The sequence below is a fragment of the Hemitrygon akajei genome, chromosome 4, assembly GCF_048418815.1.
Source record: "Hemitrygon akajei chromosome 4, sHemAka1.3, whole genome shotgun sequence".
Taxonomy (NCBI): domain Eukaryota; kingdom Metazoa; phylum Chordata; class Chondrichthyes; order Myliobatiformes; family Dasyatidae; genus Hemitrygon; species Hemitrygon akajei.
In genome coordinates, this window is record NC_133127.1 from 168,345,315 (window position 1) to 168,373,284 (window position 27,970).

General features: G+C 44.4%; 1 protein-coding gene across 3 annotated transcripts in view; it reads right to left on the reverse strand.

Moving 5' to 3' along the window:
- LOC140726919 (short transient receptor potential channel 4-like) overlaps nucleotides 1–27,970 on the reverse strand; it is a 101,985-nt gene that overhangs the window by 39,899 nt on the left and 34,116 nt on the right. For 2 of the 3 annotated variants that reach the window (XM_073043919.1, XM_073043921.1), the window contains exon 2: nucleotides 4,879–5,279. In XM_073043919.1, the coding sequence (XP_072900020.1) occupies nucleotides 4,879–5,256 (378 nt within the window). In that variant the 5' untranslated portion in view covers nucleotides 5,257–5,279. Of the gene's footprint in view, nucleotides 1–4,878; nucleotides 5,280–18,202; nucleotides 18,360–27,970 lie in introns of all 3 variants that reach the window. The other variant, XM_073043920.1, reaches the window with a different exon arrangement.

A 27,970-nucleotide genomic window follows, 5' to 3' on the forward strand; every position in this document is an offset into this window, starting at 1 on the left:
TAATAACACAATATTGCAGGCGCATATAGAGCCTTCCCATGTCCTAATCTGGGAATATCTGATCATTTGTCTTTACATCTGATCCCAGCATATAGACCATTGGTAAGGAAGGAGAAACCAACCTCCAAGGCAGTGACGGTATGGCCTGAAAGAGCCACCTCCAGTCTTCAAGATTGCTTTGAGAGTACTGACTTCGAGAGTCTGTTTGCACGCCAGGCTACGCATGACTCAGGCACTGATTTAGAGGAATAAACAATGACAGTTATGTGCTGCATCAACTTCTGCTTAGAGAATGTCATCACTACCAAAAACATCAGGATATTCCCGAAACTGAAGCCTTAGATGAATGAGTTACGGAACCTGCTCAAAGCTCGTGACACTGCCTACAGATCCAGTGACACCAAAGCATACTGCAAGAGAAGATTGAATCTTAAGAGAGCTATGATCTCAGAATGGCGGTGCAGGCTCGAAGGGCCGAATGGTCTACTTCTGCACCTATTGTCTATTAAGAGAGGAATCAAGACCACCAAGTATAGACATAAAGTACAGATTGAGACATATTTCTATAACGCCACCAATCCCCGACATGTTTTGGAACATATGTAAATTTGGGGATTTTTTTTCAATTAAGCCATACCACATGCATTGCAAATATCTGTTTTGCACAGTCTTGATTAGCGCCACCATATTGCTTTCTTGAGCAAAGGCAATAAGGTTCTATACTATTTTATACTATTCTAGTAAGTGAAAAGGTTTTGGGCAATAAGGAAGTCAGTGACATGATGGAAAACACTCAGGTTCAGATTTCTTCCTAAAGCCACTGTGCTTGCTTGCTTTAATTTTCTGGACAATAAGTGATTATTTTGTTAACTGTTTGTTAAAAGGCAATGGAATGAAGCTAAATGCCAATGAATATCAATGGAAGATATTGGTATATCCTTGTTGAAGATGGACACTATTTCCCATTAAAAACATGTTATGTCAACTTATCAGCCCACAGCTAAATTTGTTCAAGTTTTGCTGTGTATATGCATGTACGTATTGTTTCATATCAGCTAGAAGTAGCCACTGGGATTAAAAATTCAAATATCGACAAATATCTCTCTTCTACTCTTTTGATAAAAAGGTCTCAAGGCACTCTCCATTTGTACCTAGGAAGGTCATAGATGGGATAGTGGTGATTTCTACATCTAGGACAATCCTCAAAGGATTTCCTGCAAATGACACCTGGGGCTGAAATAATTAAATTCCAAAATCCACAGCTAACCTTTTGCTAGATATACTGCAGCCATATTAAAGTTTTATTTTATTTACTTATAGGATGTGGGGCTCTCAGGCTGAGCCAGCATGTAATTGGTCATTCCTAAATGTCCTTGAGAAGGTACTGGTGAGCTGCCTTCTTGAACTGCTGCAGTCCCTGAGGTGCAAGTATACCCACAAAGTGGGAAGGAGATCCAGATGTTGACCCAACAATGGTGTACTAATGGTTAAAATATTTCCAAGCCAAGGTGGCCTGTGTTCTCGAAAGCAACACAGAGCTTCCAGGTGGTGGTGATCTCACTATTTTGCTGCCATTGTCTTTCAGCTGGTAGAGGTGGTGGGTTTATAAGGTGATTTCAAGAGTCTTGGCCAGTTGCTGCTTGTGCCAATGGCACAAACTGCTGCTACTGTCCACTGGAGTGAGTAAATGGACGTGAATAGAGTACAATTCAAGTGGGCTGCTATGATCTCGCTGGTGCTTGCAACAGGGTTCCTAGACTGTGACCTTCTTATGCCTATCAGAAACACATTCCACACTTTATTGATGATCAGCAACAGACTGACTGCATCTGTCCCAATATTCTTGGGTGAAACACACCAAGGCAATCTTCAACATGGTCAAATAAATGTCACTGCTCTTAACTTGTTCGAAAGATTGAAGATATACTGACCTTGAAATCATAGATTGTGACTACAATTGTGCTTCAATTATGTTTAGAGCCTCCTGATATACAGATCCGAATTAGTAGATCTGTTTTGCATACTATTTAGCACAATGTTAAAGTCACGTAATGCAAAGTAGATGATGACAGATATTCTCAGTGAAGAATTCCTCATCACAAGGACTGCAGCAATTGCTCGTGGTGTTGGCATCATGGACAAATGCGTATGTAGCAGTTGGATTGTTAATAATGTGTTCAAAGCAGGTTTATTCATTATCTCTTACCACTTGTTGTATAATCCAAAACATTGCTATATTCTAAACAGTAGTATCACTTGAGTCACTGATGCCAGCCATTTTAATATTGAACAATGAAGTTCCCAGCAAAAATTATATTCTGTCCTTGCTAGTACCTGTGCTTATTCCAGATGGTGTTCAATGTGGAGGAGTGCTGATACATTGGTTAAGGGAAGACTAAAGGTTGTAATCCTTGCCCCTGCCTGACTAATCCAAGTTATTGATGCTGTAATGCTTTTGTCACCTCAGAAAAAAAGATCATGAGAGATGTGGGGAAAATACATCAACTCAGAGATCTCTATGAGATAATTGGCTTCAGGAGATCCTGGGCCATTATTTCTGCGTGCACTAATGAAAAAGAACACACTATCGAGCAATGATGGAAACAAGTTACACTGGTTCATTCAAATGCAGTTTGAACACATTTAGTCTAGAAAAGCATTTGAGCTATTTGAAGCAACGTATTAAGTGGAGAGTGCTTAGGGTGGAGAAGAGGAGACCACAGTCGACTATGGACACAGTAGACTTAGCCAAAAGTTTCTCAAAGGGATGCGGGTGGGGGAGGTTGTGGTGGCTTCCTTGTCTTTGTGTTTATAGTAGGCTAAATGCCAGTGTTTGATTATTAGAATTAGTTGGTAATTCCATTATTGTTGTATGACTGTAAGGACAGTAGAAGGTAAATTCAAAAGGATTTTTAAGCTTTGATGAGGAATTTCTATGAGGCCAAGTTCCTAAATGTGCAAAATAAGCTTGAATACACTTAACGGTTTGGTAAGTGGGTAAGGAACAGAAATCATTGCATCCAAAATATTTAATACTACGTCTGTTACTGTCGAACAATACCACTCAATTTTACTGTCTGCCTTTTACATTTTGATATCCTCTTACTTTGGCCTAATAATGGAATATATATACTTCAAGTTCTAATTTATTTTCATAGGCATATGTACATAACCAGGTTATAAATGCAATGAAAATTAGCTTTTTGCAGCTGCATTATAGTACATTACAAACATGACAAGCATACAACATAAACTTAAATTAACAATGTATATAATACATAACAAAATATAGTTTACATAACTGACATAACAAAATAAGCAAAAAATAAACAAAGGCATTAGTGCAAGTTGAGGGAAATAAGAGTATTATTAAGGATTTTTAGTCGGTTCCGGTTTAGTCGGGAAGTAGCTGTTGTTGCACACTAAGGTGTGGGTTTCCAGGCTCTTGCATGTCCTGCTAGAAGCAAGAAAAGGGAATGGTGAAGATAGTGGGGGTTCATTCCTTCTAGAGCAATATCTTTCCTTCAATTTTCTTTTAAAGAACCTTCGTCAGAGATAACCAGTAACTTGCATGTTGATATACTAAAATGTGTTATCCCTAATGCCATTTAGTGCTTCCTAATATCCAGAAATGGAGAAAGGGTGAAGATAAGAAATTCAGCACCATTATTATTGAAAGTACTTATTCTTACATTCCTCCGTATTCCCAATAAGTGAACACAAAACAAAAACAAGACAGGCACATGAATATGCAGCAAATGGAAGGATATGAACCGCGTGCAGGCAGAAAGGATTAGCTTAATTAGGTATCATTTTAATTAGTTTGGTATAAAATCATGGACTAAAGGGCCTGTTCCTGTGTACACAGCAATTGTGTAGTAGACTAAAAGTATGGATATTGCTGATGATCTAAAGCAGAAGTCCATTAAATAATTTCAAATGAATAATTTATTAAAACTTGTATCAAAAATCTAGAGCCAAAGGGCATAGAAACAGGCTCTTTAACCCAAGCTGACAATTAAGTACTAATCCCATTTATCTTGAATGTAATTATTAGCTTTTTAATTTCCTTTCTGTGTTATTATGTTTTCATTGCCTACCTGTTGCATCAGAGCTCAATCTACTTTCTATGTATATTGAAAAAATTGCGTATGTCAAATGATGACAACTAGACTATGTACACTCAGTGGCCACTTTATTAGGTACACCTGGATACCTGCTCATTAAATGCTAACATCTAATCAGCCAATCATGTGGCAGCAACTCAGTGCATAAAAGCATCCCGACATGGTCAAGAGGTTCAGTTGTAGTTCAAACCAAACATCAGAATTGGCAAGAAATGAGATCTAAGTAACTTTGACTATGGAATAATTATTGGTGCCTGGCAGGGTAACTTGAGTATCTCAGAAACTGCTGATCTGGGATTTTTATGTACAACAGTCTCTAGAGTTTACAAAGAATAGTGGAAAAAAACACTAGTGAGTGACTGTTTCATGGGTAAAAACAGCTTATAAATAAGTCAGAAGAGAATGGCTAGACTGGTTCAGCTGAAAGGAAGGCAAAAGTAACTCAAATAACCATGCAGTACAACAGCGGTGTGCAGGAGAACATCTCTGAATGCACAACACATAAAACCTTGAAGCAGATGGGCTAAAACAGCATGAACATATACTCAGCAGCCACTTTATTAGATAGAGAAGGTACTTAATAAAGAGGCCACTGAGTGCAATTTCCAATATAAATTCAAAATTCTCAGTACTTGAATTGCACTTGTACAACAAAGAAACTGTAAAATGAAAATAATGCTGTGTGATAATTGATATACTTAGAAGATTGCAGATGTCACTTACACAACACTTCATATTTCAAGTAACTTACTTGCTTTTCTCCTCTAGGTTTCTTATGATTTAATAGTAATTCAACAGCTCCAACAACTTCCTTCCTGATGGCATGTAGAAGAGCATCCCCTATGTACACATTGAAACTCAGAAGAAGTTCAATGATTTCCAAGTTCTCATTTTCAATGCCTATGAGGAGTGCAGTCCGTCCCAGAGGATCAATGCAATTAATGTTGATTTTAAAATAAATTTCAGCTTCTTCAAGTGCTTGCTTGACACTTGCATAATCACCTTTTTCAACAGCACTTAGGTAACTCTTCTCTGCAGGAGAGAGTTCAGATTCTGCTCTCACAATGCGAAGAGAAATTCGGTCTCTATATGGTGCATTGTCACTTTTTTTGTAGTACAGCTGAGCCATCTTTCATGCATGTCAAAGTGTTCCTTAAAGAGAAAAAATAATGAATTACATTTTTGTTATAACGGCAAAATATACAGATTCAGGAAATCTGAAATAAGAATGGTAAGTGACAAAAATACCTGTCAAATCAAGCAGCATTTGTGATGAAACAGAATTAATGCTAATTGATGACCATTTTGACAAAATCATCAATGACCTGAAATAATTAATTTTGTTTTTGTCATCAAAGTTGCTGTCATTCTTAAAATGCTGATTTTTAAATTCTTATTTAAAATAATTAATAGATTGTGCTACTGGCTAACTGTGATGGTTGTACTTCATTTTACAAATCAAACAACAAACAATTCCCCTACTTCTGACATTGTTAAATTACCTTAATTATAAATAGTACAGAAAACAGCAAAACTAAGAAAACTAACATGCTTGCAATAAACACATTAAAAGCCTAAGATTTTCTTATTCTCTGTTCAGACACTTGCCACCTCAAGATAAAAGAAAAGGCTCTGAGTCCTGTTATTTTGTTAACAAATCTTTTTTTCAAAGATTGAAATAATTAACCTTACAAAAGGAATCATGAAGCACTGCATCTCTTTCTGGCAAGGGAAAGGAAAGGCTGCCTCTCACCCTCTCAGCACATTCAATTCCACTAGTCCTTCTTAGGAGGTTAAGGAGGTTTGGCTTATCACCAAACATACTAAAAAAACTTCTACAGATGTAATGTTGAAAGCATCCAGACTAGTTGCATCATGGTCTGGTATCTCAATCAGATGTGCAGGAATGTAAACAGCTGCAGTGAGTATTAGATTTAGCCCAATACATCATGGCACATCCCTCCCTACTATTGGTAATATGTACAGGAAGTGCTGCCTCATGGAGGTAGCATCCATCAAAATATATCCCCATGCCATGCCATCTTCTAGCAGGATGGACAGAAGTTTGAAGTCCAACTTCACCAAGTTCACAGACAGCTACTTCTCTTCAATCATTTGGTTCTTGAACCAACTGGCACAAACCTAATCACTATATCTTTACACGACTATGACCACTTTGATTACTTTGCACAACAATCTACGTTTTCTTTGTTGTAAAAATTAAGAACAAGTTACATTTATGTTTTTCTGTGAATGAGATGATATGTGTTTGTGATGTTGCTTCAACCAAATTTTTCATTGCACCTATACAAACCAAACTATCAAGTTTGTTGATGACACAGTGGTTGGCCACATTAACAGCGGTGACGAGATGGTGTAGAGAGGAGGTTGAGTGGCTGGCACTTGAGTCTTAACGTAAATAAGACTAAAGAGATGATTGCGGACTTTAGGAAGGTGCAGCACAAGTGGCTCCTCTGTGGAAAGAGTTAGAAACACCAAGTTTCTAGTCATGCACATAACAAATAATCTCACCTAGTCTCTCAACATCACTTTAGTCAAGAAAGTCTTACTGAGGAGACTGAGGCGAGGGAAACTCCGCTCTCCTCCATTCTAACCAATTTTTACAGGAGCACCATTCTGAATGTCCTGACCAGCTGTGTCACCATCTGATGTGGGAATTGCAAGGCTGCAAGCCCCTACTATGGATTGCAAAGGCTGCTGAGGGGATTATCAGGGTCTCTCTTCCACCAGTCAACACTGCCCCTCCTCACCCGTCCAACAATCTCTTTGACCCTCTGCCATTAGGGCAGGAGGAACTACAGTACTATAAGGACTGTTAGGATAGGAAAGAGCTTCTTTCCCTAGGCTGTGAGATTACTGAACTCTCTGCCACTACTGAGGTCTCACTACATATGATGCGCTGGTAGTGTTATACTATTTACTTATTAATCTGTGCCATAAATGCACCTTATGATTTGTGTATTTTGATATTACTTTGTGTTGTGCGAGAGTTTGTGTTTGTGTTGTGAACCTTGATTTAGGAACCTTGTTTTGTTTTGCAGTATAAAATGTATACAGTTGAAAGACAATAAACTTGAACATGATGCATGTAGTAATGCAGATGACACTAAACAGTATATTACTGTTTAGTGTCATATGCACATGAATATACGCAGTTACAGCAGTAGAATCAATGTTGGGAAAAGCGACTGAAGCAATGCGATGGATAATTTTGATACAAGCTCAGTCCCAGCTGGAAGAATGGGTATCAGCCTTCAGAGTGACAGTTCAGCAGACAACTAGAATCAGGTGGCAACGATTTCTGCTCTCACACCTGTAGTCCAGGACCTTACAGCTGACAACCAGCATTAGGTGACAGCCATTACTGCTCTCACAAATGCAATTCAGCAGCTTTGGTCATACCAGTCTCATTTGTAGGTCCTCTTTTTCTACTGCCCCATCAACCTCAGCTACTAATATCCCAACTCCCACATTCAGACTAGAACCAAGGATTCCTCCACCAGGCAGACACTCCGGTGATCCTGACGGCTGCAGGAATTTTATTAACCAACGTGATCTGACAGAAAAAGCCCAGTCTAGTTGGTTCAGTGATGATGCTCATAGTCTGGGATATGTGGTTAACCTGTTAGATTGACCCTCATTCAACCTGTTCAATGCTCTACAAGAGCAAGGTTCCTCCACAGCCCAGTCGTTTCGGCAATTTGTTGTCAAGGCAAGGAGAGTTTGATCTACCAAGATGGGGTCAGGAGGCTGCCCACTGACTCCTGGACCTGTACTAAGGTAGATGGACAGTGAGGGGCAATGTAATAAAGTTCTGCACGCTTGGGGTGAGGTGGAGTGGAATGAGAGACATCTCATGACTGCACTGGAAGGCAGACTGAGTGCAGGAGTCCGGCACGAGATTGCCATCTGAGATGAGAAGGACAGTCTGGATGATCTGATTCATGTTGACAACTGTACCACTGAGTGGCACAGGGAAAGAATATCCTGAGCTTTGTGATCACCGTCTGTCATCACTCAGTACCCAGTCCACGGAGGGTGGCTATGCAGATGGAGCACATGCACCTGTCTGAGGAATGAGATCAGTGCAGAACAGTGATCCAGGACACTTCCAGGCTTCATGTCCCAAGCGCCCAGTAAAAGAGGATACCCATCAGCAAGAAGGGGAGATCTGCTGGGTTGGTTCTCCCTGCCGTCAGCTTCTCTAATTGTGTGATAGCCCAGCTTCCTTGTCGTGTGGGTCTCAGACCCAGGAACGCCAAGGCATTTACTGACTCCAGGGCAAACAGGAATATCATTGATACCTCTCTAGCTGTAAAATAAAGCATTCCTTCTCAGAAATAGAGAGAAAGTATCGACATCAAGGGCTTAGATAGTTGACCACTGGGCATCAGTAAGATCCATCTTTCCACAGAACCCTCCAACTTGTTCTTGAACACAACAATAGGGAACAACTCTCCTACTGTCTGGTTGATCCACTTGAACTGCCGCTGGTGCTTGGCCTTCTCTATCCATGGTCGTTTCAGGACAAGAGGGGGAAAACAGCTGGTCCCGGGAAGACAAGTGTCAGGTAAGAGGTCTATGACACAGTTTTATGGCCAGTGCGGGCTACAGAGGTGGCCTTCCCTTTACTGAAGACCTCAAGAAGATTGGCATATTCAGCTGGAATCCCAGACAGGTCAACATCCTTAGCTGACACAAGAGGGAATTCATGGAATGGAGCTTGAGCTAGATCCAAACAGGTAGACAGGAATGCCGATACCTCACTTTTGGGAGTTCTTTAAGAAACCAATTGGTTGGTGAGTTGTCAGGATAACCAAGGGAGACCAAGCACCAGTGGTGGTTCTCCACAATGATTGCCTTCGAGCACAAGTTGGAGGGCTTGGGTGGAAAGGTGGATCTGGCCAGTGTCCAGAAGTCAGCTGTCCAGGGCCTTAACATTGACCATTCCTCTTATTTCCAGAGTCAGAATGCCTCATCTTTGATCTAGAGAAGTGTCCATTAGATTCCCAGCTACAGTCGATAAACACATTAAGTTCATGGGTCCAAGACCCTCACGGTAAGGAAGTTGTACGCATTGTCCAATTAGGGGAAGCTGAACTGCAGAAAGAACCGAACCATCAGACTCCCCTCCCTGTTGACAGGTATCCTCTTTTACTGAACGCCTGGGACACGCCAAGTGGAAATGTCCTGAATCACAATTGAAGCAGGAACCTGTTCTACTGTGCTGCTCTTGCTCCTCCTGAAACAGGCGCATACACTCCACTTCCATAGGCTCCTCTGTGGACTGGTGAGGGAGACAGCAAGGAAAGACAGTAATCAGTCAGCGCATGGGAAGCATTCTTTCCCCGCGCCACTCAGTTACCTGGTTGTCAGCTCAAATAGCCAGATTCATCAGGTCATCCAGACTATCCTGCTTGTCATGGATAGCAATCTCATGCCGGACCCCTGCATTCAGTCCATTCTGGAAAGCAGCGATGAGAGATCTCTCGTTCCACCCAGTCTCAACTGTAAGCTTGCGGAGTTTAACTGCATAGGTCCTCACTGACCCCTGCTTTAGTGCAGGTCCAAGAGACAGTGGGCAGTTTCCTGACCCTGTACTGGAAGGTCAAAAACCCTACTTAACTCTGCAACAAAATGTCGGTTTCTGCCTGGTCGTGGAATACTTGGTCCTTCTATGGATGTGCGAGTCTGTGGTGGCCCAACAGTGGGAGTCAACTCTGGACCACGGAGTGGGAGCATTAGGGCAGCAGAAATAGACGGCCTGCGAGACAGAAGGAGTGGGACTGACGTGGCCAGATACTGCTGAATTGCGTTGTTGAGAGCACTAATGGCTGTCAGCTCACACTGACTGTCACAGGGAATTTGTAGATGGTGGTCAAGAGAGTGGAAATCACAGACACCTGATTCCAATTGTCTGTCGTGAACTGTTGAACAGCTGCGGTAAGGGATGATACCTGTTCCTCCAGATGAGACTGGGATTGTAGGCACAAGATTTTCTGTTTCATTGCTTCAGTAATTTCACCTAAAACAGATTCAACTGCCTGTAGCTTGTCCCCTACCTGACCAATGAATCTTAGGGCCAAGGTCAGCTGCTCTCTCTCTGCTGGGCCCTCTGTGTGTTTGAGACTTGCTGTCAGGGAGAGAAACTGAAGACTCTGATGTGAACAAGGTTTTAAGGGAAAGGAAAACAATAAATATTAGGACAAACTGGGTTGTTTACTAAAACTCTCAAATGGAAAACTAGATGGAATATCTAAATATAAAACAAATACTGTTAGTCTTTAGCGTCAGTCGATGCAATAGTCCACTCGATCAGGTAAGGCTGAATGCAAGCAGGCAATGTATTGTTGCTGTGCTTTGCTCTAGCCTTGGCAGGCACAGCAACGAAAAGGGTGGTAAATACTGCCATAATAATATAATTATCTGAAATGTGCATATTCATGAGCACAACTGCCCAATCTGCTGTGCTGCCAAGTCGATAGCTGTGGCAGTTGTTCATCTTTAGTCCTTAATTCAGTATAGGCAGGATAGAATTAGGGCAGTGGAATATTCCTACTGCAAGATGTAAGAAGTGAGGGAATCCCATGATCAATGAACTGAAGCTGGAGTCTTACATACTCAGGATCATCCAGGAAACTGAGGGCTTTTACTTAAAGTGGTCACAGCCAAGGTACAGGCTTCAGATAAATGGATGATCAAGGAAAGATTATGCGAGTAGGCAATCAGTGCAGGACCTTCCTATAACCATTACCCTCAGGAACAGGTATACCTTTTGAATGCTGCTGGGAGTGAATGACTATTAGAGCATAGCAGCAGCCAGGTTAGTGGTACCTTGGCCAACTCTGACACTTTGGCAAGGCAAGGAAAGGCAAGTTCAGACAGAGCAAGAGGGATAGGAGATTTGATGGGGGACAGATAGGAAATTTTGTGGCTGTGAAAGAGATGCAAGGATTGTGTGTTGCCTCCAGGGTGTTCGGGTCTGGATGTCTCAGAGCAGTTGCTGAACATCCTCAAGGGGAGGATGAACAGCCAGAGATCATGGTGCACACTGGCACTAATGACATTGGTAGAAAGGGGGAAGAGGTTCTGTGCAATGAGTATAGGGAGTTAGTAAAAAGATTGAAAAGCAAGACCTCAAAGGCAGTAATCTGGATTTCTCTTGGTGCTATGTGCTAGCCAGGGCAGGAATAAAAGATAGAACACGGGTGTGCCTCAGGAATTGGTACAAGGGGCAGGGTTCAGGTTCTTGATCGTTGGAATGGCTTCCAGAGCAAGGGTGATCTGTACCCGAGGTACAGGTTGCATCTTAATGGGAAGGAAACCTATATCTGGGCCAGGAGGGTTTAAACTATTTTGGCAGGGGGTTTGGGAACGAGAGCACCAGGTCAGAAAGTGCAAGGATTGAGAGGATGGTAGATGTCATGACCAGTAAGGGCAAGCAGGGCAAAGTAATAAACAGAATCAGATGGAAGGATTGCAATATGCATTTTAATGCTAGGATATTATGGGCAAGAATGACAAGTATATTACAGTATATTCCCTGGAGACCATTTCGCTGAACACCTACGCTACCCCACTCGGGATAGGGTTCCCCTTGTCCTCACCTACCACCCCACCAGCCTCCAGGTCCAACGTATAATTCTCCGTAACTTCTGCCACCTCCAAAGGGATCCCACTACCAAGCACATCTTTCCCTCCCCCCCCCTTTCTGCAGGGATAGCTCCCTACGCGACTCCCTTGTCCATTCATCCCCCCCATCCCTTCCCACCGATCTCCCTCCTGGCACTTATCCTTATAAGCAGAACAAGTGCTACACCTGCCCTTACACTTCCTCCCTTACCACCATTCAGGGCCCCAGACAGTCCTTCCAGGTGAGGCGACACTTCACCTGTGAGTTGGCTGGTGTGGTATACTGTGTCCGGTGCTCCCGGTGTGGCCTTTTATATATTGGTGAGACCTGACGCAGACTGGGAGACCGTTTCGCTGAACACCTATGCTCTGTCCGCCAGAGAAAGCAGGATCTCCCAGTGGCCACACATTTTAATTCCACGTCCCATTCCCATTCTGATATGTCTATCCATGGCCTCCTCTACTGTCAAAATGAATCCAAACTCAGGTTGGAGGAACAACACCTTATATACCGGCTGGGTAGCCTCCAACCTGATGGCATGAACATTGACTTCTCTAACTTCCGTTAATGCCCTTCCTCCCCTTCTTACCCATCCCTGACATATTTAGTTGTTTGCCTGTTCTCCATTTCCCTCTGGTGCTCCCCCCCCCCCCTTTCTCCCGAGGTCTCCTGTCCCAGGATCCTTTCCCTTCTCCAGCTCTGTATCACTTTCGCCAATCACCTTTCCAGCTCTTAGCTTCACCCCACCCCCTCCGGTCTTCTCCTATCATTTCACATTTTCCCCTCCCCCCACTACTTTCAAATCTCTTACTATAGAAACATAGAAAATAGGTGCAGGAGTAGGCCATTCAGCCCTTCGAGCCTGCACCGCCATTCAGTATGATCATGGCTGATCATCCAACTCAGAACCCTGTACCTGCTTTCTCTCCATACCCCCTGATCCCTTTAGCCACAAGGGCCATATCTAACTTCCTCTTAAATATAGCCAATGAACCGGCCTCAACTGTTTCCTGTGGCAGAGAATTCCACAGATTCACCACTCTCTGTGTGAAGAAGTTTTTCCTCATCTTGGTCCTAAAAGGCTTCCCCTTTATCTTTAAACTGTGACCCCTTGTTCTGGACTTCCCCAACATCGGAAACAATCTTCCTGCATCTAGCCTGTCCAATCCCTTTAGAATTTTATACGTTTCAATAAGATCCCCCCTCAATCTTCTAAATTCCAGTGAGTATAAGCCTAGTCGATCCAGTCTTTCTTCATATGAAAGTCCTACCATCCCAGGAATCAATCTGGTGAACCTTCTCTGTACTCCCTCTATGGCAAGACTGTCTTTCCTCAGATTAGGGGACCAAACCTGCACACAATACTCTAGGTGCGGTCTCACCAAGGTCTTGTACAACTGCAGTAGAACCTCCCTGCTCCTGTACTCAAATCCTTTTGCTATGAATGCCAACATACCATTTGCCTTTTTCACCGCCTGCTGTACCTGCATGCCCACCTTCAATGACTGGTGTACAATGACACCCAGGTCTCGTTGCATCTCCCCTTTTCCTAATCGGCCACCGTTCAGATAATCTGTTTTCCTGTTCTTGCAACCAAAAGTGGATAACCTCACATTTATCCTCATTAAATTGCATATGCCATGAATTTGCCCACTTACCTAACCTATCCAAGTCACCCTGCATCCTCTTAGCATCCTCCTCACAGCTAACACCGCCGCCCAGCTTCGTGTCATCCGCAAACTTGGAGATGCTGCATTTAATTCCCTCGTCTAAATCATTAATATATATTGTAAACTGGGGTTCCAGCACTGAGCCTTGCGGTACCCCACTAGTCACTGCGTGCCATTCTGAAATGGTCCCGTTTACTCCCACTCTTTGCTTCCTGTCTGCCAACCAATTCTCTATCCACATCAATACCATACCCCTAATACTGTGTGCTTTAAGTTTGCACACTAATCTGTGGGACCTTGTCAAAAGCCTTTTGAAAATCTAAATATACCACATCCACTGGCTCTCCCCTATCCACTCTACTAGTTACATCTTCAAAAAAATTCTATAAGATTCGTCAGACATGACTTTCCTTTCACAAATCCATGCTAACTTTGTCAGATGATTTCACCTCTTTCCAAATGTGTTGTTATCACATCTTTGATAACCGACTCTAGCATTTTCCCCACCACCAATGTCAGACTCACCGGTCTATAATTCCCCGGTTTTTCTCTCCCTCCTTTTTTAAAAAGTGGGGTTATATTAGCCACCCTCCAATCCTCAGGAACTAATCCAGAATCTAAGGAGTTTTGAAAAATTATCACTAATGCATCCACTATTTCTTGGGCTACTTCCTTAAGCACTCTGGGATGCAGACCATCTGGCCCTGGGGATTTATCTGCCTTTAATCCCTTCAATTTACCCAACACCACTTCCCTACTAACATGTATTTCCTTCAGTTCCTCCATCTCACTAGACCCTCGGTCCCCTACTATTTCCGGAAGATTATTTATGTCCTCCTTAGTGAAGACTGAACTAAAATAGTTATTCAACTGGTCTGCCATGTCCTTGTTCCCCATGATCAATTCACCTGTTTCTGACTGTAAGGGACCTACATTTGTCTTAACCAATCTTTTTCTTTTCACATATCTATAAAAGCTTTTACAGTCAGTTTTTATGTTCCCTGCCAGCTTTCTCTCAATCTTTTTTCCCTTTCCTAATTAAGCTCTTTGTCCTCCTCTGCTGGTCTCTGAATTTCTCCCAGTCCTCAGGTGTCCTGCTTTTTTTTGCTAATTTATATGTTTCTTCTTTGGACTTGATACTATCCCTAATTTCCCTTGTCAGCCACGGGTGCACTACCTTCCCTGGTTTATTCTTTTGCCAAACTGGGATGAACAATTGTTGTAGTTCATCCAAGTGATCTTTAAATGTTTGCCATTGCATGTCCACCATCAACCCTTTAAGTATCATTTGCCAGTCTATCTTAGCTAATTCACGTCTCATACCTTTAAAGTTACCCTTCTTTAGGTTCAGAACCTTTGTTTCTGAATTAACTAAGTCACTCTCCATCCTAATGAAGAACTCCACCATATTATGGTCACTCTTACCCAAGGGGCCTCGCACGACAAGATTGCTAACTAACCCTTCCTCATTGCTCAATACTCAATCTAGAATGGCCTGCTCTCTAGTTGGTTCCTCGACATGTTGGTTCAGAAAACCATCCCGCATACATTCCAAGAAATCCTCTTCCTCAGCACCCTTACCAATTTGGTTCACCCAATCTATATGTAGATTGAAGTCACCCATTATAACTACTGTTCCTTTATTGCATGCATTTCTAATTTCCTGTTTAATGCCATCCCCAACCTCACTACCACTGTTAGGTGGCCTGTACACAACTCCCACCAGCGTTTTCTGCTCCTTACTGTTATGCAGCTCTGCCCATATCGATTCCACATCCTCCAGGCTAATGTCCTTCCTTTCTATTGCATTAATCTCCTCTCTAACCAGCAATGCTACCCCACCTCCTTTTCTTTCCTGTCTATCCCTCCTGAATATTGAATATCCCTGGATATTCCTTTCCTTTCAGTTAGTCCTGACGAAGGGTCTTGGCCTGAAACGTCGACAGTGCTTCTCCTTATAGATGCTGCCTGGCCTGCTGTGCTCCACCAGCATTTTGTGTGTGTTAGTATATTACAGTAGTATACTGACTGGATGTACCATAGTTTGGTATGGAAATACAATTCCATACCAGGCTGTGACTGGAAAATCCTACAAAAAGTAGTGGATATGACCCAGTTCATCACGAGTAAAGCCCTCCCATCGAGCACATCTACACGAAGTGTTGTCACAGGTAAGCAGTGACCAGCATCAGGGACCCCCACCACCCAGGCCATTCTCTCTTCTCGCTGCTGCCATGGTACAGGAGCCTCAGGCCTCACACCACCAGGTTCAGGAACAGTTATTACCCCTCAACAATTAGGCTCTTGAACTAAAGGGGATAACTTCACTCATCATCTTCACTTGCCTCATCATCAAAATGTTCCTACAACCTATGCACTCACTTTCACTGACTCTTCATCTCACGTTCTCAATATTTATTGCCCATTTGTTTATTATTTCTTTCTTTTGTATTTGCACAGTTTGTTGTCATTTGCACACTGGTTGAACAAAAGAAATGGTCTTTCATTGATTATATTATGGTTATTATTCTATTATGGATTTATTGAACATGCCTGCAGGAAAATGAATCTCAGGGTTGTATATAAAACATAAAATAGTACAGCACATTACAGGCCCTTTGGCCCACAATGTTGTGTCGACCCTCAAACCTTGCCTCCCATATAACCCCCCACCTTAAATTCCTCCATATACCTGTCTAGTAGTCTCTTAAACTTCACTAGTATACCTGCCTCCACCACTGATTCAGGCAGTGCATTCCACGCACCAACCACTCTCTCAGTGAAAAGCTTTCCTTTAATATCCCCCTTGAACTTCCCTCCCCTTACCTTAAAGCCATGTCCTCTTGTACTGAGCAGTGGTGCCCTAGGGAAGAGGCACTGGCTGTCCACTCTGTCTATTCCTCTTAATATTTTGTACACCTATAGCATGTCTCCTCTCATCCTCTTTTTCTCCAAAGAGTAAAGCCCTAGCTCCCTTAATTTCTGATCATAATCCATACTCTCTAAACCAGGCAGCATCCTGGTAAATCCCCTCTGTACCCTTTCCAATGCTTCCATATCCTTCCTATAGTGAGGCGACCAGAACTGGACACAGTACTCCAAGTGTGGCCGAACTAGAGTTTTATAGAGCTGCATCATTACATCGCGTTTCTTAAACTCTATCCTTCGACTTATGAAAGCTAACACCCCATAAGCTTTCCTAACTACCCTATCTACCTGTGAGGCAACTTTCAGGGATCTGTGGACATGTACCTCCAAGATCCCTCTGCTCCTCCACACTACCAAGTATCCTGCCATTTACTTTGTACTCTGCCTTGAAGTTTGTCCTTCCAAAGTGTACCACCTCACATTTCTCCAGGTTGAACTCCATCTGCCACTTCTCAGCCCACTTCTGCATCCTATCAATGTCTCTCTGCAATCTTCGACAATCCTCTACACTATCTACACCACCCCCAACCTTTGTGTCGTTTGCAAACTTGCCAACCCACCCTCCTACCCCCATATCCAGGTCGTTAATGAAAATCACAAAAAGTAGAGGTCCCAGTGAGAATGTGAAGAGGGTAAGGGGTACGCGTAGAAGGGGTGGGCGAGGGGTAAGTGTAGCAAAATATGTTGACAGGATCAGGGAAAGGATACGTCATTGGGGAAGTGTAGTAGAATTGGGAAGAGGTAGATAAAATAAGATTCCAGACAGCATGTGGCAACCACAAAGAAGAGGAACCTTGCGACCACAAGACAATGTGTTCGGCAAAGTATTTTGAGCTATATTCCTATTTTGAGTGTTTTGCTTGCGTCCATACCTATTCCAAGTATTACGCTTGCATCTATGCTTATTCCGAGTATTTTGCGTGCTTAGCTATGCAATAGCCAATCAATTGATGGATTTGAATCAGTAACCATATTTGCGAATGTAGTACCCTGCTTTTGGGTATAAGTATGACCTTTGTAAACCGACAAATTGGGAGTTGGCTACCTTACGCCCGAAGTGCGTGGGGCTGCAAACTCCTTTCTGAATAAAAACCGTTTCAGAGGTAATTTCATGTCTCTGGTGTTTTTCCTCAACTGAGCAGGTTAATAATTTCAGGTTGACACCAGAACAGATCCTTGTGGGACACCACTAGTCACAATATGGTGACATACATTTTCCTTGATGATAAATGTAGTTTGAAAGACCTGATCAATAAAGCTCATGGATCAGTATATGAATCTATGATGTTGTGGCCATGAGACTTTGTTCAGAAGAGAATGGATGCCTAATGTTCTAGGGTTTTGATGCTTTAGAAATGATAGGGGAGGTGGTAAAAGGATGGAGATAGTTGCACTATTAATCAGGGACAATTTCACAGCTGCAGTTAGAGGGACAAACACATCCACTGAATCTGTCTGGGTAGAACTCAAAAATAAGTACAAACACCCTGAAGGGATTATACTACAGAACCACCCCCCCCCCCAATAGCCACTGAAACACTAAAGAATAGATATGCAGGCAGATTACAGAAAAGTACAACAGAGTTGTTGTGATGGGTGTCTTCAATTTCCCTGATGAACTGGGACACCTTAGATTTGGCAAAATTTGTTAGATGCATCTAGGAGAGTTTCTTAAATCAATATGTGGATAGCCTAACAAGAGGAGTCCATACTGAATTTCATTATTGGATAATGAGCCTGGCCAGCTGACAGTCCTTTCAGTGGAACAGCAAACAGTGACCACAACTTCTTTCATTTTAAGACAGCTATTGATAAGTACCAACCTTATGGGAGAGTGTCAAGTTCCAGCAGAGTGAATTCCAAGAGCATTGGGCAGGAACGAGGGAGAGTTAATTGGGAAAATCAGTTTCTGCATAAGCCCTCATCTGACACGTGGGGTGTGTTTAAATATCATCTCCACAGGTACAGGATGGATATAATCTAGTAAGAAGGACAAAGATAGCAAGATAAGGGAACTTTGAATATTGAGGAAAATGGTGAATTTAGTCATAAAAAAAATACACAAGGTTTAGGAAGACTTGAGGATTATAAAGAAGCCAGAAAAGGATTCAAAAAAGGAAAGTAGGAAAGCCAGATGGGGCCATGAAAAGTCCTTTGGAAGTAGGATTTAAAATAATCCAAAGGTATTCTATAAATACATCAAGAGCAAGGGCATAACTAGGGAGCAGGTAGAACCACTTATGGATAAAGGAGGAAACATACAGCCAACTAGAAAAAGACTCCTTTATTCCCATTCTCTGCTTCCTGCCAGTCAGTCAATCTTCTATCCATGTTAGTATATTTCACGTAATACCATGGATTCTTATCTTGTTAAACAGCCTCATGCATGGTAGCTTGTCAAATGTCGTCTGAAAATTCAAGTAACAACATCCACCAACTCTCCTTTGCCTATCCTGCCTGTTATTTCCTCAAATATCAAAGATTTGTCATGCAAGATTTTCCTTAAGGAAACATGCTGACTTTGGCCCGTTTTATCATGTGCCTGCAAGTACCCTGAAATCTTAAACCTTAATAATAAAGTCCAACATCTTCCCAACTGAAGTCAGCCTGTAACTTCCTTTTTCCTGCCACCCTCTCTCATTGAGTGGAGTGACATTTCCAATTTTCCAGTCCTCTGGAACCATTCCAGAATCTAGTGATTCTTCAAAGAATTGCCCTAGAGACTCCAGTCAATGCTGTTCTGCCGTCATCCCTGATAGTGTGCTCTTCCAATCAACTTTGGCTAGCACCCGTCTCATGCCTCTGTAATTCCCTTTACTCTACTGTAATACTGATACATCTAATTTCATCCTTTCCCTCTCAACTGCAGTGTGAATTCTATCATATCATGATCACTGCCTCCTAAGGATTCCTTTATCATATGCTGCTTAATCAAAACTGGTTCATTACATAACACACAATCCAGAAATGTCTCTTTCCTAGTGACTCAACCACAAGCAATTCTAAACTATCTTGTAGGCATTTTACAAACTCCCTCGCTGATCTTTCAGCCACAACTCAGTGATGCCCACAACGTCATACCTACCAATTTCGAACTGCACCACAAGGTCATCTGTTATTCCATATACTATATGCATTCAAATATAACACTTTCAGTCCTGTGCTCATTACCGTTCTCCTCCTAAATTAGTTTAAACCCTCTCCAACAGGTCTAGCAAACATGCCTGCAAGGAAACTGTCCCTCTCAAGTTCAGGTGTAATCTATCCTCTTTGTTTAGGTCATACCTTCCCTATAAGAGATCCCAGTGATTCAGAAATCTGAAATGCTGACCCCTGCACCAATTCCTCAGTCACGCATTCATCTGCTAAATCATCCTTTTCTTACCCTCACTGGTGCATGGCACAGGCAGCAATCCAGAGATTACTATCCTGGAGGTCTTGATTTTTAGCTTTCTACCTAAATCCCTGTATTTTTTCTTCAGTATCTCCTCCCTTTTCCTAGGTCTTTGGTATCAATTTGTACCAGGACTTCTGGCTCTTTACCTTACACCAGGGGTGTCAAACTCATTTTAGGTCACGGGCCGGATTGAGCAAAATGCAGCTTCATGCGGGCCGGATCGGTCGGACGCGTGCGAACGCAGCTTTCGTTGCCTCCGTTTTTTCAGCCTGCTCTCATGTGTCTCGGTCTATGCTATAACTACAAAGTGTTTCACTTTACAAATTCCGTTTCTTATGAAGAAGACTGCCGAGCAAGACTGCCGAATAAATACTAAAACCCCTGAAAACCTGGTACCTGAATAAACTCAGCATTAGCCATATCATACGCCAAAGGCGCTTCGATTACTGGGGCCAGCTTTAATAGTAATTAGATATTATCTCGTGGGCCAAAGATAATTCCACCGCGGGCCGGATTTGGCCCGCGGGCCTTGAGTTTGACATATATGCCTTACACCTTTAGATGCTGTGGACACGATCTGAGTAACCTTGACCCTGGCACCTGGGGGGAAAATACCAAACAGGCTCTTCTCCCCCCACATCCACAGAATCTTCTGTCTGCTATCTCCTATCACTACTGCACTCCTCTTCTCTCCCATTCCATTCTGAGCCATAGAGACAGACTCACTGCTAGAAACCCAGTTACAACAGCTTCTCCCAGTAGGCAGTCCCCCCCCCCAAATATTATTGAGGGAAATGGCCACAGTAGTACTGTGCATTGGCTGCCTATTCCCATTTCCTCTCTTGACAGTCATTCAGGTACTTGCTTCCTGCAACTTAGAGGTGACTACAGGTAGCCCCCGAGTTATGAATGTCCGACTTATGGACAACTCGTACTTATGAACCAAGGAAGGAGAATGCCGTCCGCCATTTTAAGTTGTTGCTGTTGACGCTGTGTTGAGTGTTTAACTTTGGCTTAAATTTTTCTTAGTAAGATTCACCCTGACCCCCGCCCCTCACCCCCCATTCCGGTGGGCTGGTGGCGCAGTGAGATCAGTGCCGGGCTCAAGTTCCATCCAGTGACAAGACCACTCCTGTATCGGGTTGATGTCAATCCAGTGACTCCTGTACCATTCGTGCCGGGTTGATGTTGAGCTTGCAACTCGACCTCTTAAAATAAAACACTGCCACCTCCAGTTTAAATTCCCATGCGGAACATTGTGGAGGATCAAATACCCAAACCCAGCACAGCTCCCACTTGTCCCATTTAGCCTGTCTCAGTGCGGTGGTCCTTAAGACCCAGTGGACTTCGGGAGCCAGCGGAGCTCAGGACCTGCCACCCGCAGTGTTTCTGTTCCATTGATGGGAAGTGATCGCGACTGAAAATAAAGTGGAAATAATAAAGTGTTTGGAAAGAGGTGAAACACTATTGGTCATTGGAAAAGCTTTAGGCTACAGTCGGTCAACGATCGGAACAATTTTAAAGGATAACGGATAAAGTGAGAATAATGGAGCATGTGAAAGGCCTTGCCCCGATGAAAGCTACAATTATTACTAAGCAACACAGTGGTTTAATAATTATAGTTTAATTATTGGACTACATACGTTTCTTAAGTGCTTTCTATGCATAGTAAGGTAAAATATATACTATATACTAAGACAAACGTTTGACTAACTGACGCTAAATAATACCGGATGTACTTGTTCCAACTTACGTACAAATCCGACTTAAAGACAGACTCAGGAATGGAACTCGTACGTAACCTGGGGACTGCCTGTACTTCCCTGTAGCTCTTATCTATTACCTCCTCATTCACCCATATGAGCTGAAGCTCCATTTCCTTAACATGGTCTCCAAGGAGCTGCAGCTTGATACACCATGCCGATTAGTTATTATGGAGACAAGAGATCTTACAGAGTTCCCACATCTCACACAAAGAATGTACCTCTAACTCTGGAGTCACTGTCAGCTAACAGACAAAGAAAGAGGAAAAAAAACAACTTACTAGAAACTTTCTTAGAACCTTGGTCTGCGCTTGCCCAAGTCTATTATGTCAAAGTCTCATGCTCCAACTTCAGTCTACTCCAACAATGGCTGTTCCACTTGCATCTTCCTTTTTATTGGCTTAAATAGAATGTGCTCTCACTGTGACTTGTTCCTGTAAAATGGCTCTTGCCTTGCAATTATGCCTCTCTCTTGCTACTTCAAATTATGACTCACTCCTAAAGACCAAGTGCACTACATGATCATCAACTTGTTCCCTATATTGCATGCATTCAAATATAACACCTTCAGTCCTCTATTCAGCACTTTTTTCAATTTTGCCCCCATGTTACACTTCAACTCATCCTACTGACTGCAATTTTGCCCTATCATCCGGCTCGTCCTTCCTCAGTTTGACTACATACTGCATCTACTTGTATACCAACTGCCCATCCTTAAGCTCTATCACTCTTGATCACACCTCCCTGCTAAATTAGTTTACACCATCCTCAACAGAGCTAGCAAATCTGCCTGCAAGGATATTGATCCCCGTCAGTGTCAATTGTAAACCGTCCTTTTTGTATCTGTCATACCCTTCCCAGAAGAGATTCTAATGATTCAGAAATCTGAAACCCTTCCCGTGTACCAAATCCTCAGCCACACATTCATCTGCTAAATCATCCTATTCCAACCCTCACTGGCACATGACACAGATTACTACCCTGAAGGTCCTGCTTTTCAGATTTCTACCCAACTCCCTACATGCTCTCTTTAGAACCTCCTCCTTTTCCTACCTATGTCAATGGTAAAAATTATGAATACCTGGGAAACCATGGCCCAATTAGTGACAGACAAAATAGCTTTGTGTGGAACAAGTTGAGTCTTACTAATTTGATTGAGCTCTTCAAGGATGTGACAAAGGTGAATGGTGAAGATAGTGCTGTAGATATTGTCTACATGGATTTTAGTAAGGCATTTGACAAGGTCCCTCATAGGAGGCTCATCCAGAGGATTAAGTTGCATGGGATCTATAGTGAATTGGCCCCTTGAATTCAAATTTAACTTGCCTATTGATAGCAGAAGGTAGTACTCAATGGGACTTACTCTGGCTGGAATTTTGTGACTAGTAGTGTTTCATATGGATCTGTACTGGGACCTCTGCTCTTTGTGATATATACAAATGATCTGGATGAAAATGTGGATGCTGGGTTAATAAGTTTGCAGACAATATGAAGACTGGTGCCTTTGTAGATAACATAGAAGACTGGCAAAGGGCACGGGGATATACATCAGTTGCAGATATGGGTGGAGAAAAAGGCAGACCAGTTTTAACCTGGCCAAATGTGAAGTGTTGCACTTTGGATGTAAAAAGATAGTAACACTATTAATGGCAAGGTCGTAACAATATTGATGTACAGAAGGATCTTAGTGTACAAGTCCACAGCTCCCTGAATGAGGCTACACAGGTAACGATGACATTTGGCATCATTGTCGGGGGGTTATGTTGCAGTATAATACTCAGGTTATACCGCGTCTGGAGTATTGCACTCATTTCTAATCAAACCATTACAGGGTGTTGAGACTTTAGAGAGGGTGCAGAAAAGGCATACCAGAATGCTACCTGGATTAGAGGGAATGTGCCTTGAGAGGTGGGACAAATGTGTTATTTTCTCTGGAGCAGCAGAAACTGAGGGGAGATCTGATAGAGGTTTATAAAGCTATGAGAGGCATAGATACAGAAGACAGCCGATATTTTTTCTTAGGGTTGAAACATCTAAAACTCAAAGGCAAACATTTAAACTGAGGTGCAGTGAGTGGGTGGTGGTGGGGGGGGGGGGAGAAGGTAATTTCAAAGGAGGTGTACGGGGCAAGTTTCCTCCACACACAGAGAGTGGTGGGTACCTAGTTTACATTGCCTGGAGTGGCAGTGCAGGTTAAAATTATAGAGGCATTCAAGATACTATTAGATGGACATTGTGTAGATGAGGGAGTTAGTTTAATTGGGAATTCAATAACTAATTTAATTACTTTGGCACAAATTGTGGGCTAAACGGCCTGTAAAAACAATTAGAGGCAGGTCCATAGTAGTGCAAGAGGTGGTTCTTTATGCTCAGTTGACGAAATGTGATTAGGGTTGTAGGAAAGCAGTTGTTCCTGGGCCTCCATACCTTCTATTGCAAGTAAAAATAGACCAGTTGGAAATGTGGCAGAGTGTTCAATCCAGACTAATTTTAGATTTGCACTTAGCTCAGATGTAAAAGGATAACTATACTGTGAATGGAAGGACCCTGAGGGGAACTGATGTACAGAGAAATCTTGGGATGCAAGCCCACAGCTCCCTGAAAGTGGCAATGTAGATATATGTCTCTAAGAGTAAAATGTTCTATTAGTTTCACCTCACAGGAACATATGTTGGTTTTCCGGCAAAGGTATGCTTGTCTAGTATTAAATTGCTACTTAGAGCTTTAGAAGAGAATAGCTCTTAACTTTGTTTCTCTAATTCCAGTAGGAAGGATTTGAACTATGCAAATTTGTCATTTTCTTGATGCATTTTCTTGAGCTGCTGACTCATTAAAATACAAAGGTCAAACAGTGTTACTGTGGACAGGTTCAACTAAAAATAATTCCGATGTACAATGCAGTTCATCTTCCAGAAGTGGGAGGTAGAAGGCATTCAGAAGGTAATCAGGATTTGTCAGTGATCTTCACTGAACATAATATCAAGCCATTGTGGCGATCCACTTTCTGCGCAGGTGAACCGGCTCACAAATAGCCAGCACGCAGGGAGAGACTTTGGTAATGCACCTCTGACGTCATTTCCGCCCGGAGAGGGCGGGCGCTAGGGATTGAAATACCAGCACTGCGAGTTTTGAATAAACTAGTCTTGAAACGATTTACTGATTGCGTGTCGTTATTTCAGTGCTGTGTGTAGCACATCGCTACATTGGTGACCCCAACGGTCCAAACGGGATTTGGACCAAAGATGACAGACTCTTCATCTGTTCACGCAGTTTCGCTACAACTGTCGACTTTCTGAACGCTGCGACCACGCGTGTGGTTTAGCCAAGCAGAAGCCCAGTTCCAGATTTGGCAGATATCCTCTGATTCCATGCGTTACTACCACGTGGTGAGCACCCTTGACCAGGAGACGGCCGCCCAGGTTGCGGATTTCATACAGTCGCCCCCGGAAGAACGCAAATATGAAGCATTCAAGGCACTGCTCATTGGGACCTTTGGCCTCTCACGGCGTGAGCGGGGTGCCCGCCTGCTTCACCTGGATGGTTTGGGAGACAGACTGCCATCAGCATTGATGAACGAGATGCTGTCCCTGGCTGACGGACACAAGCCCTTACTCATATTCGAGCAAGCATTCCTGGAGCAACTGCCCGAGGACATACATCTGCTGCTGGCCGTCGCAGATTTCAGCGACCCCCTGGAAGGTGGCGGCCTGGGCAGACGTGCTGTGGAAAGCCAAGAGGGAGAGCGTGGCATCTGTCGGTCAGATTACCAGGCCACACGCCCAATAGCAGACCAGACCAGGCCCAGCAGGGGAGCACACACAACACAAAGACAGGAGTGAGGAGGCCAGTGAACAGTGGTGTTTCTACCACCAGCGGTGGGGCACAAAAGTCCGCCGTTGTCGCCCGCCCTGCCAGGGCCAGCTGCCGCTAATGACTATGGTGGCTGGCCACCAGGACAGCCTCTTGTACGTCTGGGACAAACAGTCGGGACACCGCTTCTTGGTCGACACCGGAGTGGAAATCAGCGTCTTGCCCCCGACGGGTATGACACCTGCAACAGGAAGCCAGGACCCACCCTGAGGGCTGCAAACGGCAGCACAATATGGACCTACGGCACCCGCACAGTGCAGCTGCAGTTCGGGGCCAGCTGGTTCACGTGGGACTTTACACTGGCCGCAGTGGCCCAACCACTCCTGGGGGCGGACTTCTTGCGAGCTCACAGCCTGCTGGTCAACTTGCAAGGGAAAAGACTGGTACATGCCGAGACTTTCCAGACGTTCTCCCTGGGTGAAGCCAAGTTGCCAGCCCCACACCTGGACTCCATCATGCTGTCGGACAACAAATTCACCAGACTCCTGGCGGGCTTCCCATTGATTCTGACACCGCAGTTCATGGCAGCCATGCCCAGACATGGGGTACAGCACCACATTCCGACCCAGGGACCACCCCTCCACGCCCGCGCATGAAGGCTTCCCCCGGAAAAGCTCTGCCTGGCGAAGGAGGAATTCAAGCAGATGGAAGAATTGGGGATCATATGGCGGTCTGACAGCCCATGGGCCTCCCGCCTGCACATGGTGCCCAAAGCGACAGGGGGCTGGAGACCATGATGCGACTACCGCAGGCTGAATGAGGCTACGACACCGGACCGCTACCCTGTGCCGCACAATCAGTACTTTGCAGCAAACCTGCACAGCGCACGGATCTTCTCCAAGGTGGACCTCGTCCGGGGATACCATCAAATCCCGATGCATCCGGACGACGTCCCCAAAACGGCACTCATCACCTCTTTCGGCCTTTTCAAGTTCCTCCGCATGCCGTTCAGCCTAAAGAATGCCGCACAGACGTTTCAGGGGTTTAATGGACGCGGTGGGACGCGACCTGGACTTCGCTTTCATCTATTTGGACGACATCCTCATAGCCAGCAGCAGTCGTCAGGAGCATCTGTCCCACCTCTGTCAACTCTACGCCCGACTGAGTGAATACGGCCTGACAATCAACCCGGCCAAATGCCAGTTCGGGCTCGACACCATCGACTTCCTGGGCCACAGGATTACTAAAGATGGGGCAACCCCTCTGCCCACTAAGGTAGACGCAGTCCGCCATTTCCCCCGACCCAACACAATCAAAGGCCTTCAGGAATTCGTGGGTATGGTGAATTTCTACCACCGCTTCCTCCCTTCAGCTGCCCGAATCATGCGCCCCCTGTTCACCCTGATGTCGGGTCCAGGAAAGGGCATTACCTGGGACGAGGAGTCTGCCGCCGCTTTCATTAAAACGAAAGAAACCTTGGCAAACGCCGCGATGCTAGTGCAACCCAGAATGGACGTCCCTACCGCCCTCACAGTGGACGCATCCAACACGGCAGTCAGTGGGGTGCTGGAACAACTCATCGAGGGTCGCTGGCAACCCCTGGCGTTTTTCAGCAAACACCTGCGACCACCCGAGCTCAAATACAGTGCTTTCGACTGGGAACTGTTGGCGCTATACCTGACAATCCGGCATTTCAGGTACTTCTTAGAAGGCAGGGCGTTCGCCACATTCACGGACCACAAACCATTGACATTCGCCTTCACGCAGGTGTCCGATCCCTGGTCGGCTCGCCAGCAGCGACATCTGTCCTACATCTCGGAGTACACGACCGACATCCAGCATGTCTCGGGAAAGGACAACGTCGTGGCGGACGCACTCTCCAGACCAGCTGTCCAGGCCCTGTCCCTGGGGGTGAACTATGCAGCAGTGGCGGAGGCGCAGCAGGCAGACGACTAGATGCCCAGCTACAGGACTGCAGTCTCGGGTTTGCAGCTGCAGGACTTTCTCGTAGGCCCAGGTGATAGGACCCTCCTGTGCGACATGGCTACCGGCCAACCTCGCCCCATTGTCCCGGCAGCCTAGAGGCGGCGGGTTTTCGACTCCATACACGGTTTGGCGCACCCATCTATCAGGACAACCGTCCAGCTGGTCTCCAGCAAGTTCGCGTGGCACGGACTTCGCAAGCAGGTCAGTGAATGGGCCAGAATGTGCACGCAGTGCCAAGCAGCCAAGGTACAGCGGCACACTAAAGCCCCGCCACAGTAGTTTGAACCCACCGGAGGTTCGACCACATTCACATGGATATCGTGGGCCCCCTACCAGTGTCCCAAGGAGCGCGGTACCTCCTAACGGTGGTAGACCGGTTCACGAGATGGCCAGAGGCGGTCCCACTCACCGACACATCTGCCGATTCCTGCACCCGAGCACTGATCACAACCTGGGTAGCACGCATCGGGGTACCGGCCCACATTACCTCCGACAGAGGCGCCCAGTTCACCTCCAGCCTGTGGCCAGCCTGTTGGGAACACAGCTGCACCACACAACTACCTACCACCCACAGTCGAACGGACTGCTGGAACGCTTCCACTGTCACTTGAAGTCGGCTCTCATGGCCCGCCTGA